General features: G+C 41.3%; 1 protein-coding gene across 1 annotated transcript in view; it reads left to right on the plus strand.

Moving 5' to 3' along the window:
• The first annotated feature begins 275 nt into the window (after nucleotides 1-275).
• Nucleotides 276-12,994, plus strand: part of ism2a (isthmin 2a) — a 37,915-nt gene continuing 25,196 nt past the window's right edge. The window contains exon 1 of the mRNA XM_070979483.1: nucleotides 276-804. Within this exon, the coding sequence (XP_070835584.1) occupies nucleotides 676-804 (129 nt within the window). The 5' untranslated portion in view covers nucleotides 276-675. The remainder of the gene's footprint in view (nucleotides 805-12,994) is intronic.

The following is a 12,994-nucleotide window of genomic DNA, read 5'->3' on the forward strand; positions in this document are numbered from 1 at the left end:
CTTAAACTTTACAGTCCCTATTGTGGTAAAGTGTATCTTTCAGGTGTTGTCATCAATTCCTATAATCAATATTATTACCATTCATTTGCATATAATGCTTGCATGTAAATGGAGATGAGAGGAAAGAATATTGTGCTGGTGCTGCCCCCCGTCTCCCCCCCGTATCCCCCCGTCTCTCTCTCTCTCTCTCTCTCTCTCTCTCTCTCTCTCTCTCTCTCTCTGCCTGATGAATCTACAGCACCGCGTCATCTCAGAGGGGGCTGCTCCAATACTACAAACTGGATTGCAACCAGAGGAGCCGATGTGTTTGAGGAGAGGAGATCTGGAAACCATGTGGACGTGGTTTACGCTCCGTTTCGAGGGTTGGAAGTTGCGTTAGACCACGAACAGCAGTTTCACCTCGGCACATGGACGGGACACACTGATTGGAAACGCCGGTCATTGTTTGGACTTGTGCATGAAATGAACATAGCAACATTAGAAGCGGGTATCAGGTATTAGGTCTGTTAGAATTAGAGGAGGCAGACTCAGCACGGAGCGGCAGCGCCGAGGAAGCGCACGGAGAACAGGCACATGTGTGCAGCTCTGTCTGCGATCGTCCTCTCTTCCATCTGAGGACGCAGGGTGGAGGATTGTGCATCTTTGAGGAAAGATCAGCACAGAGTTTGGATAAAGATGCAGCGGAGGGAAGCGTCGCATCTGTGGCTGCTGATCCTCACTGTGGTGTTGGTGTCAGTCAGCGGATTTCCCACCGACTCAAAGAAGACTTCAGTGGACAAGAACTCCACAGCGCCTGAGACTGAGGTAAAGCGCTCCCACATTATGAGGGTGGAATACCACACATGTTTGAGAGACACCTTATTGAGACTGAATGTTGACGGGGTGTGTTTCTAATATTGATTTCAGCTCATAACTCTTTGATCAGTAGAACACTCAATTTAGCGCTGAGCCTTAAAAAGTGATTGGGTTGATTGTGATGTGAGTTTTGTCTGTTCACAGTAAACACTGATAGGTGGGCATAACTTTAAACACTCTGAAAGAAGGCAAAGTGTTCTGAGGGCTGTTACCTTTCTTCTGCCAGTTGTCACAGAGTGCCATCGTGTAATGCTGAAACCAGTGGCATCGTGTTTGGCATCCTCTGGTTCACATTCATCTCTGTGGGTCGATTGGCTTTTTCTCTTTCTTACTATGTGAATCATAGTATTAAACTTTTCTTTTGTAAATTAATGATTGACTAAAGTCTCAAAGTAAGCGGGTGATATTCCTTTTTTCTTCCTTGTTGTGCCTTCTTCATCCCCAAGTACAGTTATCAGAAGACTTTACTTTGTATTTATTCACACACTACAGAGACACACAGAAAAGACCAAATAGGTCCCTGTTTGGAGTAACCATTATTATTATTATTATTATTATTATTATTATTATTATTATTATTATTATGAGGGTTCAAGCCCTGAAGGAGTGGCATCCTATTGTTTTAGTGCCGGTTCATTATTTTATTTTCAATTTTTTGCCACATTGGCTCAAATTGCTGCAAGCTAGAGTGGGATAGAAAAACGATATTTGGCCAAATTACTAGAAATGATGCACAAATTCTTCCCAGGATACATGAGCCCCATTGGCCAGATGGCCCTGCTTCAATTAAGAGTTTTGAGAAAGCCACACCCCTCACACCATTGATTTGAAATGCTCCAAAGTCCAGTTTAATATGCTTGACAAAAAGGCTCTTGGACTGTATAAGTCTGCAATGATGGATTTTCCGCCTTTTGAATTCTTTGAAAACACTAATATGAATAGAATGTGTTGCATTTTTACTGTAACAACACCAAAATTGGTGTAGAGCACTGGGATACTGAGATCGGCGGAAAACATGGCTGCCATCAAGCAAAAAGTGTTACAAGAGGGCCTTGGAGGAAAATGCCCAGAACTCAGTGATTTGTCCTCCCATTATAATCAATCACCAATCAGCTTGGTACATATCTTCAGGCTGTTTCTGTGAAGATTCTCAGTCATGCAGGTCATGGCTATCCCAGGAGGAGTGAATCAAGGCCTTGAATTTTGAAAACGTTTGGCCTCTCATCCAAGTGGCTTTTGCAGTTCAGACTGGCTGGTGGGGAGTTGCAGGTATTTAACCTCTGTGGGGTTGTTATCACAGTCGTTGAAAACACTTGGGTGTGGCTGGCTGTGTGAACGACAGTCGTTAAGGTTGTCACAACTGTGAAAAAGTTGTTCAATTAGTTGGGAAGGGATGAAAGGATGGCATTGTAAGTGGGGGATCAGCTGGGATTTAAACCTCCTTTTCTGTTAAGGGATAGTTTCTCTGTTTTTATGTAAATACCTTCCATTACTCCTCTTTCAAGCCATCTGTCCTGCTTGTCCAGAATATACATTATATACAGTGTTGTCCTCCAAACCAGACCATGATTGGGGACTGCTGGACCCCTGTCTGAACACCACTTGCTGTCAGTAGAGTTTGAGGGGGTTTCCAGACATAAGAGAGCAGGCAGATACTCACATTGTGGTCAACCTAAGTGTGAAGTTAGAGTCCTGAACTCCTCTGGAGGAACAGCACCAAGCCACTGGTTTAGATATGTGGATGACATGTGTCAAGAAATGTCAAAAAGTCAAAACCCAGGAGATGTAAACTTTCACAGAACACTCAAAGAACAGTAACATCAAGGTCACACAAGAGGATGTAAGAAACAGCAGCTCGGCCTTTTTGGATTGTGACATACACATTAAAGAAGACACAAGCTTATACAGAGAGTATACAGTGAATGACACACTCAGACCAGTACTAACTCTTTGACTCTCACCACACACTGAAGCATGAGTTTGAAGTTATCAGAACCCTGCAGCACTGAGCTGAGAGCATACCAACACATGCCTGTGGATACCCTAACTGGACCTTTGTGTAACAGCAACAAGATCCAGGAAGAACACCAATCAGAGGGTGAAGAAAACAACAAATGCAGCAACGTCATCATTCCATGTGTGTCTGGAGTATCTGAGAAATTTTCAACAAACACTGCATCCCTATGTTTTTCAAACCCAGCAACACCCGAAGACAGAAACTACGTGAACGACCAAAGACACCGAAACAGAAGAAAAAACATCCAGTGTATGCAGCCCAATGCACTGAAGGATGTACAGACGTGTATATCAGGAACAAACAACCAATGAACAAATGCATGACTCAACACAGGAAGGCCAACTCCTCAGGTCAAGACTCAGCAGTTTATCTCCAGTTGGAATTGAGTCTGGGCCGGTATGGTAAGGACACAGCCTTAGTACATGGGTCACACACTGTGGTGCCCCGCTGTGAGGATGATTATTGACCAAAATCTGATGTGCTAGATTGATTGGTGCTAATGGACGTGGTTGCTAATAAATCAAGATGTGTTTGAGCAATCCTATGTAATGTAGCTGGGAACATCCCGTGCTACCTGTTGCACTAAGCGGGAGCTAAGAGAACACTAGAGGAGAATTGCTTTCCTTCTTCACATTCAAGCTAATCCAAAGATGTCCAGAAGATGCATTGTCTCATAGGACAACTGGCATCAACTGTTACTGTGTAAGCATAATCACTGAATGATCAAGGATATCAGTATTTGATGTCCAACAAAAAAAGAACAAGAAAAATCAGGTTTGAGGAGTCACCCTCAGTTTCAGCCCATAATGGCTGTTCACTATTCACATTATCTGCACCTTTGATTTGAAAATTACTACCCTTTAATATTAGAGGTGTTGCTTATAGTGACAAACCCACAGGAAACTATCACCCGACTCTGCAGTTCCCCTATGGCTCTACTGACCAATTTGAATGAAACCGTAACCATATGGAAGGCATTGTTTAGGTATGTGGATTTCTTGAATGTTTTTGTTGTGTTCTGGTCTGTCATATGGCTATGGTATCAGCCATAGCCATGGGTATGGGTGAGCTAGGTTGCATCCGTTAGGGTGAGGAAGTCAAAGCAGTGCGATCACATCTTGGTGAACATTAGGGTTGCTTTTTGCCCTGGTAGGTGCTGGATCTAAAGTGATCATTATGCTTCAAACAATCATACAATATGCTGTCTGACCATGTCCAAGGCAAAGGTGCTTATACCAATTCTGAATGGCCACACTACACAAAGGATAGCCCATCACCATAGCTTTCTCTTGGCTTCATCACAAGGCCTCCCCAATCTCTCACAAAGAACATTTCTTGTCTTATTCTCAAGGTGATGAATTGTACAGATGGGGATAACTCCACACAGTCTGTTCTCAAAAACATTCTTGATGTCACATTTTAGCATGCATTTCAAACCTGAAATTCACCAATGTATCACGTTTCCATGGTGTCAAATGAACTACAAGTGTGAGAATGACCAAATACTTCTGTAAATCTGGATTGTCCGACCATCGATTTTATATTACACCACAAAATGAAAATTGCAGCTTTAAGGGGCTCCTAGCACGCCTCCAGTCTTGTTTATATCCTATTTTTCTGCATTCACTGTCATATCCTGAAGTGCCTGCAGAGGCTTTCTGGATGCATGCTGCCTCAGCCGCCAGCTTGACACTCATCAGGATAACTAACAAAGTATTGACAAAGTAATGACAGAGGAGCATAACCAGAGTCTCCCCTGCCCTGGTGCACTAACTGTATACCATAATGTTGTACAGCATAGTAAACCGTGAACTCGGTGCATCATTACACACTCACTGTATATCTATGGAAATAAATGTGCGTAAGTATTTTCCTCTGTTCTCTGGTCTCATAGCCCACTCTCTCTTCCTTCACTGTGGGCTCTGTGTTTTTATTAAAGCGCTTGGTTTCATGCTGCTCACAGGGAACCTTGAAGCCTCTCTCAGTCCATGGTTGCAATATGTACTTGGCATTTTACACACAAACAGCCACTTATCCAAAACTGGAACAGGAATGTGAACAGGGAAATATTGAGTGCGGTGCAGAGGGAGCACATTCACTGAAAAGTCACTGGGGACCTGAAGTAGTAGTTGCTACTTTAACCCAATAATCCTGGACAGACAGTCATCCCTCTCCACTCCCTCCCAAGAGGCATGCTGAAGCTGATGCCACATTTTACGGAGGGCGTCAAATTCTTGAGCCAGTTCAAATTTAAGTGGTGTGCTTTTTTGTGGAATAGGCTGTGTGGGATGGATGGCTCTCAAATGTCCTGCACCCTAGATGAGGTACAGATGAAACTGTATATTATAATCTATGTATCAGAATGTATGCTCTACTCGATGATCATGTGTATGCGCTGGATTCTTTGCCTTTTTAATGAAGGAACACAAGCTTGTGCTCAGCTTAAAGGTCCAGTGTGTAGGATTCAGTGGCATCTAGAGGTGAAGTTGCAGATTGCAACCAACAAAAACTTGCACATATGACAGAACTTTGCAGAGTGTGGTTTTGGGATGTCATGGCGGAGTGGAGGGACAGAGCTGCTCGCTGACGGACAGCTGGGGGCAGAGCCGGAGCTGTTGGGAGAATAAGCAACCGCAGTCACACAGGATTCTGCTCTGATCTTGAGCTGTTTGCTACTGTGAGGAGGGCTCAGAGGTTTAAAAAGTAGATTTATCTTCAGTCTCGCTTTCCAACCTGTCTGCAGCAGCGGTGCTGCTGACCTCCACTGATGGTGTTTGTAATTACTCTCTCTGTCAATGTTGACTGCAGACCGGAGAGGAAATGTACTTCACCTTGGAACATACAGAGAGGAGAGGGGAAAAGAAGAGGGGCTGCAGGGAAACAGAAGGAACCAGTGTTTCTGATGTGTGCTGAGTTCAGTCAGAGGCTGAACCCAACACACACACACACACACACACACACACACACACACACACACACACAGCCTTGTCTTTGTTACGTTGTAAGGACACAAGACAAGAACATGCAATGTGGGATCCACCCTTTCTGAAGGTTGTACAGCACTGAAAAAAATCAGGCAGTATCCTGTAGTGGATACCAACACAGCTGTCACTTCAAATTATCAATCAGACAAAGTAAATTCCTTCACCTGACCAGATCCAGCCGTGTGGGGACTTGTCAGGGTTTTAGTCATAAGTGGGGTCAATATACACACTGTCTGGGTTTTCTGTCTTTGTGGGTTTAACACACAGTCAGGTTAAACTTACTTTGTGGAACATGACATTCATCTGCTGGAGCCTGGTAAGTTATGAAAAAATTAAGGTTCTTAGGTTAAGTATTTGGAATTCAATACAATATTGATTAAGTCTTAAGAACTATTTGTGCTACTACAGTATTATTATATTGTTAGTCTTTTAACCTGCTGTGGTCAATTGTGTAAATAGTAAACTTTTAACAGCCATACATGCCAACCACTGTCTTGTCATTATGTTCTGAGCATTAAAACCTTACTATAGATTAGAGCTCTGGGATATAATTCATGATTAGAATTTGCTTCAATACGAAACCTTGTATTAAGAACTCATAAAAGGTATCACGATTTAAAGTCGTCATTATTACAGGACAAAAGTCCCAAGACTTTGTAACAACATCAGTCTCATAAAAGTATTATTAATGAAAACTGTCAGACCAAGGTTCTTCAGACTCTCTACACACGTGTTGCTGTATTACCAGTACAGTCCTGTATTTTTTAATTTTGCTGAATTTAACAGATTGCTCCACAACTTAGGTTGTTGGATGAATCTTAAACATCAAAATCTTTATTTACACTTTAGTATGCAATTATTAAAATGTTAAAAGTCTTGAACAAAAATACCAGAGCGCAGGTTTGACCAAACAACAATAAAACAAACAATAACAACAATAAAACACTTATCACAGTCGCTTTTCCCAGGGACACGACATGAAGTGATGAAGAACATCATGTGCTTCAACAGCACGGACATCCTCTTTCTCCCACATTCTTAAAAGTTTGGCAACCTGTAAAACATTCGATAAAAAAGTATAAACATTTGTATTTCTCCATGATAGTGTTTTTTGAGGAACAAAGGCCAAGGACAAATTAGGGGGTTCTTGTGTGGATGCAATACTGTCCATAGTATAAAGTGGAAGGGATCCATAGACAGACACAATATGTTCAGTTTTGTGTTTTTTAATAGGTCTTTTAGCCCTGATTCCATTTCCTCCCATTGTGTGCAATCCACAAACAGAAGGAAAACAAGTGGAATGAAGGGCAATCAATGAGAGAGAGCTGCAAACAGCTGTTTTTACACACCTCCTCTGCTGATTTTGATGCTCTGATTAATAAAAGTAAATACCTAATCCCTTGTTTGTAATGACAGCTTTGGTTAGTTTTAACAGTGAGCACTTGTGAAACTGCCCAATGTGGTCGAGGCACTGTGGATTTTTGATGCATTCCGAGAGTTTTTGTCTACACCTGAACTGCCAGAACAACAGTCTCCTGATTTACAAATTAAGCACAAACGATGCTTTATCGGTTAGTCGGTGCAAATGGAGGTGGATAGGCTTGCTATGTGCAAATGTTTCTTTATTGAAAACAACAACGTGTAGTGTTTTATTTCACACTAACATTCTCACTTTGAGCAGTCATTCACATTTGAAGCAAAACCTCAATAAGCCTCAGAGGAGGCACTGGCAGTCAATTGTCCAACCTGAAGAATAAGTTTAACATCATTTCAACTCAACTACAATGACTACAGGCAGATACAAAAGACAAAATGTTGAAATGGTTCCTGTATCTGACTCATAATCATTCTTACTTTTGAAACTTTCAAGTTGGCTCTGATTTCTGTCATAAATATGTCCCCTAACTGGAACCTCCTCACTCAAGAACAAGTAAAGGTGAAGTCTGGCAGGATAAACTGACCTGTGACCAACTGCTGCTTTGACTAGTAGAAGGCAAACTGACCTCAGATTCAAGGACATGTGTCATACATGGAGTTTTTTAAGTTTATAGACACAAAAATGAAATGAATGTAATTAAATATGCACAATATTATTCACTTGGCGTGGACCCCACAACTACATGAGACCTGACAAGTGTGTGTGAGAGGTGTGTCTAAAAGCCCAAAGACTGGACCCCACAACTACAAGAGACCTGACAAGTGTGTCTGCGAGAGACTGAACTACATTAAAAGACCAAAACCAGCATGTGCTTACACTGACCTTAACACAGCCAAAATGTACCTTCAAGTGCAAACACTTCAACAATTAAAAGCTTAAAAACTAAAGTAATAACAACCAAAGGACATGTAAAACAATTCAGACAAAAATCTGTACCTGCATCTGGGAGCATGGAGATCCCTGAGGGGCTTGTTCGGCAGATGTGGAGAGTTCAGCCTCAGAGGAGGCACTGGCAGTCAACTGTCCAACCTGAAGAATAAGTTTAACATCATTTCAACTCAACTACAATGACTACAGACAGATACAAAAGACAAAATGTTGAAATGTTTCCTGTATCTGACTCATAATCATTCTTACTTTTGATACTTTCAAGTTGGCTCTGATTTCTGTCATAAATATGTCCCCTAACTGGAACCTCCTCACTCAAGAACAAGTAAAGGTGAAGTCTGGCAGGATAAACTGACCTGTGACCAACTGCTGCTTTGACTAATAAAAGGCAAACTGACCTCAGATTCAAGGACATGTGTCATACATGGAGTTTTTTAAGTTTATGGACACAAAAATGAAATGAATGTAATTAAATATGCACAATATTATTCACTTGGCGTGGACCCCACAACTACATGAGACCTGACAAGTGTGTGTGCGAGGTGTGTCTAAAAGCCCAAAGACTGGACCCCACAACTACAAGAGACCTGACAAGTGTGTGTGCGAGAGGTGTTTCTAAAAGCACAAAGACTGGACCCCACAACTACATGAGACCTGACAAGTGTGTGTGCGAGAGGTGTTTCTAAAAGCCCAAAGACTGGACCCCACAACTACATGAGACCTGACAAGTGTGTCTGCGAGAGACTGAACTACATTAAATGACCAAAACCAGCATATGCTTACACTGACCTTAACACAGCCAAAATGTACCTTCAAGTGCAAACACTTCAACAATTATTCATAGAGAAACAGCTTAAAAACTAAAGTAAGAGCAACTTAAAGACATGTAAAACAATTCAGACAAAAATCTGTACCTGCATCTGGGAGCATGGAGATCCCTGGGGGGCCTGTTCGGCAGATGTGGAGAGTTCAGCCTCAGAGGAGGCACTGGCAGTCAACTGTCCAACCTGAAGAATAAGTTTAACATCATTTCAACTCAACTACAATGACTACAGGCAGATACAAAAGACAAAATGTTGAAATGTTTCCTGTATCTGACTCATAATCATTCTTACTTTTGAAACTTTCAAGTTGGCTCTGATTTCTGTCATAAATATGTCCCCTAACTGGAACCTCCTCACTCAAGAACAAGTAAAGGTGAAGTCTGGCAGGATAAACTGACCTGTGACCAACTGCTGCTTTGACTAGTAGAAGGCAAACTGACCTCAGATTCAAGGACATGTGTCATACATGGAGTTTTTTAAGTTTATAGACACAAAAATGAAATGAATGTAATTAAATATGCACAATATTATTCACTTGGCGTGGACCCCACAACTACATGAGACCTGACAAGTGTGTGTGAGAGGTGTGTCTAAAAGCCCAAAGACTGGACCCCACAACTACAAGAGACCTGACAAGTGTGTCTGCGAGAGACTGAACTACATTAAAAGACCAAAACCAGCATGTGCTTACACTGACCTTAACACAGCCAAAATGTACCTTCAAGTGCACACACTTCAACAATTAAAAGCTTAAAAACTAAAGTAATAACAACCAAAGGACATGTAAAACAATTCAGACAAAAATCTGTACCTGCATCTGGGAGCATGGAGATCCCTGAGGGGCTTGTTCGGCAGATGTGGAGAGTTCAGCCTCAGAGGAGGCACTGGCAGTCAACTGTCCAACCTGAAGAATAAGTTTAACATCATTTCAACTCAACTACAATGACTACAGACAGATACAAAAGACAAAATGTTGAAATGTTTCCTGTATCTGACTCATAATCATTCTTACTTTTGATACTTTCAAGTTGGCTCTGATTTCTGTCATAAATACGTCCCCTAACTGGAACCTCCTCACTCAAGAACAAGTAAAGGTGAAGTCTGGCAGGATAAACTGACCTGTGACCAACTGCTGCTTTGACTAATAAAAGGCAAACTGACCTCAGATTCAAGGACATGTGTCATACATGGAGTTTTTTAAGTTTATGGACACAAAAATGAAATGAATGTAATTAAATATGCACAATATTATTCACTTGGCGTGGACCCCACAACTACATGAGACCTGACAAGTGTGTGTGCAAGAGGTGTTTCTAAAAGCCCAAAGACTGGACCCCACAACTACATGAGACCTGACAAGTGTGTCTGCGAGAGACTGAACTACATTAAATGACCAAAACCAGCATATGCTTACACTGACCTTAACACAGCCAAAATGTACCTTCAAGTGCAAACACTTCAACAATTAAAAGCTTAAAAACTAAAGTAAGAACAACCAAAAGACATGTAAAACAATTCAGACAAAAATCTGTACCTGCATCTGGGAGCATGGAGATCCCTGAGGGGCTTGTTCGGCAGATGTGGAGAGTTCAGCCTCAGAGGAGGCACTGGCAGTCAACTGTCCAACCTGAAGAATAAGTTTAACATCATTTCAACTCAACTACAATGACTACAGGCAGATACAAAAGACAAAATGTTGAAATGTTTCCTGTATCTGACTCATAATCATTCTTACTTTTGAAACTTTCAAGTTGGCTCTGATTTCTGTCATAAATACGTCCCCTAACTGGAACCTCCTCACTCAAGAACAAGTAAAGGTGAAGTCTGGCAGGATAAACTGACCTGTGACCAACTGCTGCTTTGACTAATAAAAGGCAAACTGACCTCAGATTCAAGGACATGTGTCATACATGGAGTTTTTTAAGTTTATGGACACAAAAATGAAATGAATGTAATTAAATATGCACAATATTATTCACTTGGCGTGGACCCCACAACTACATGAGACCTGACAAGTGTGTGTGAGAGGTGTGTCTAAAAGCCCAAAGACTGGACCCCACAACTACAAGAGACCTGACAAGTGTGTCTGCGAGAGACTGAACTACATTAAAAGACCAAAACCAGCATGTGCTTACACTGACCTTAACACAGCCAAAATGTACCTTCAAGTGCAAACACTTCAACAATTATTCATAGAGAAACAGCTTAAAAACTAAAGTAAGAGCAACTTAAAGACATGTAAAACAATTCAGACAAAAATCAGTACCTGCATTTTGGAGCAAGGAGATCCCTGAGGGGCCTGTTCGGCAGATGTGGAGAGTTCAGCCTCAGAGGAGGCACTGGCAGTCAACTGTCCAACCTGAAGAATAAGTTTAACATCATTTCAACTCAACTACAATGACTACAGACAGAACAAAAGATAATAAGTAGTTCATGGAGAGAAAAGTGACAGTAATGTAACTGCATGTGTACAATATTATAGGGCTGCAACTAACAATTATTTTCATCATCAATTAATCGATGTTGATTATTTTCTCAATTAACTGATTAGTTGCTTGGTCCATAAAGTGTCAGTTGTTTTTTTTCTAATTTAATAATCATTTAATTATCGATAATTATCGATTGACCGATTTAGCATTGCAGCTGTACAATACTATTCCCTTGGTGTGTACTCCACAACTACAAGACACCGACAAGTGTGTGAGAGAGGTGAAGTTAAGGTAAATAAACCTTTTACTACATTGTATAGAGCAGGCATCTCAAACTCATTCCACAAAGGGCCGTGTGGCTGCAGGTTTTTCCTCCAACCAATCAAGAGGATGCAGTCTGACCAATCAGCTGTCTGAAGACTGAGATCAGCTCATGAAATGAGTCAAGTCTGGTGTGCTGCTGCTTGGTTGAAGAAAACCTTCAGCCACTCGGCCCTTTGTGGAATGAGTTTGAGACCTGTGGTATAGAGTAACCTTTACCCGAGAGTGCAATGCTATCCTGAACCAGGCAAAACTTAAAATAATGTTCACATTCATGCCAATATGCACCGTCAACAATCTCTCTTCCACTCGAAGAGAGTGGAGTCAAAATTAATGTTGCTGCCAATCATTGACCCATCTCAGGGCCTAAGAATAATAATGATAATAATCAAATAATTCTTGAAATGTATTATCTGGAAATCATTTTAGCTTTGTTTTTTTTTTCTATAAAAAAACAGTGGATACTGGCATCTAAAGGGTTAAAATCCCCAAAATATAATTAATATTTGATATGTATATTTCAGGCCGAAGTAGTTGAAAAATATTGAATCATCTAAAGTGGAAGAAAATATGAATATGTTTTTACAGCAGTTTTTGGGAAGTTGACATTTTTTTTGTCATTATGGACAAATGCATTAGTTTATTGAAGGACCTCTTTATTAATAAATCAGCCGCAGGGCCGTCAAAAATAAGCTGGCCTGTCTCGTTGTCAAGCCACACTTTCACCATTAATTTCATGTCAAATCAGAATGAATCCCTCCTTGAGTTACATTAATCACACACTTGTGTAGTGTTTTATTAATTGAAGCAATGATGAAACTGACCATACTAACCACCGTTTTAACCTGACACGTGCCAGCAGCGACCACACTGTTAGCCAATTAGCCAGCTAGCCAATTAGCCAGCTAGCTTGACCTCGGTAGCATAACGTAGCTGTCCCTCCAGTTGGCTTACTAACTGTTTGAAAACGTAACCACCTCTGTTACTAGCAAGAAATGATAACTGTGGTAATTCACTCGTATCTTAATGTTCACGTAGCACAACTTACCTTTTCACAGACACTTGTCCCAGCCATCCGCACACACCAACACGCCCACGTAAATTGCTTCTCTCCACGTTAGCTCCTCACGTGAGTCGGGTCAAGGAGCACTTGTTTTGTATAGTGAGCACATCCTGTAAGGGTGGTAATGCTGTCGTCTGTAGGACTCCGCCGTCCGCCAACGCAATCTTATGAGGGG

This window comes from Chaetodon trifascialis, chromosome 14, assembly GCF_039877785.1.
Source record: "Chaetodon trifascialis isolate fChaTrf1 chromosome 14, fChaTrf1.hap1, whole genome shotgun sequence".
NCBI lineage: Eukaryota > Metazoa > Chordata > Actinopteri > Chaetodontiformes > Chaetodontidae > Chaetodon > Chaetodon trifascialis.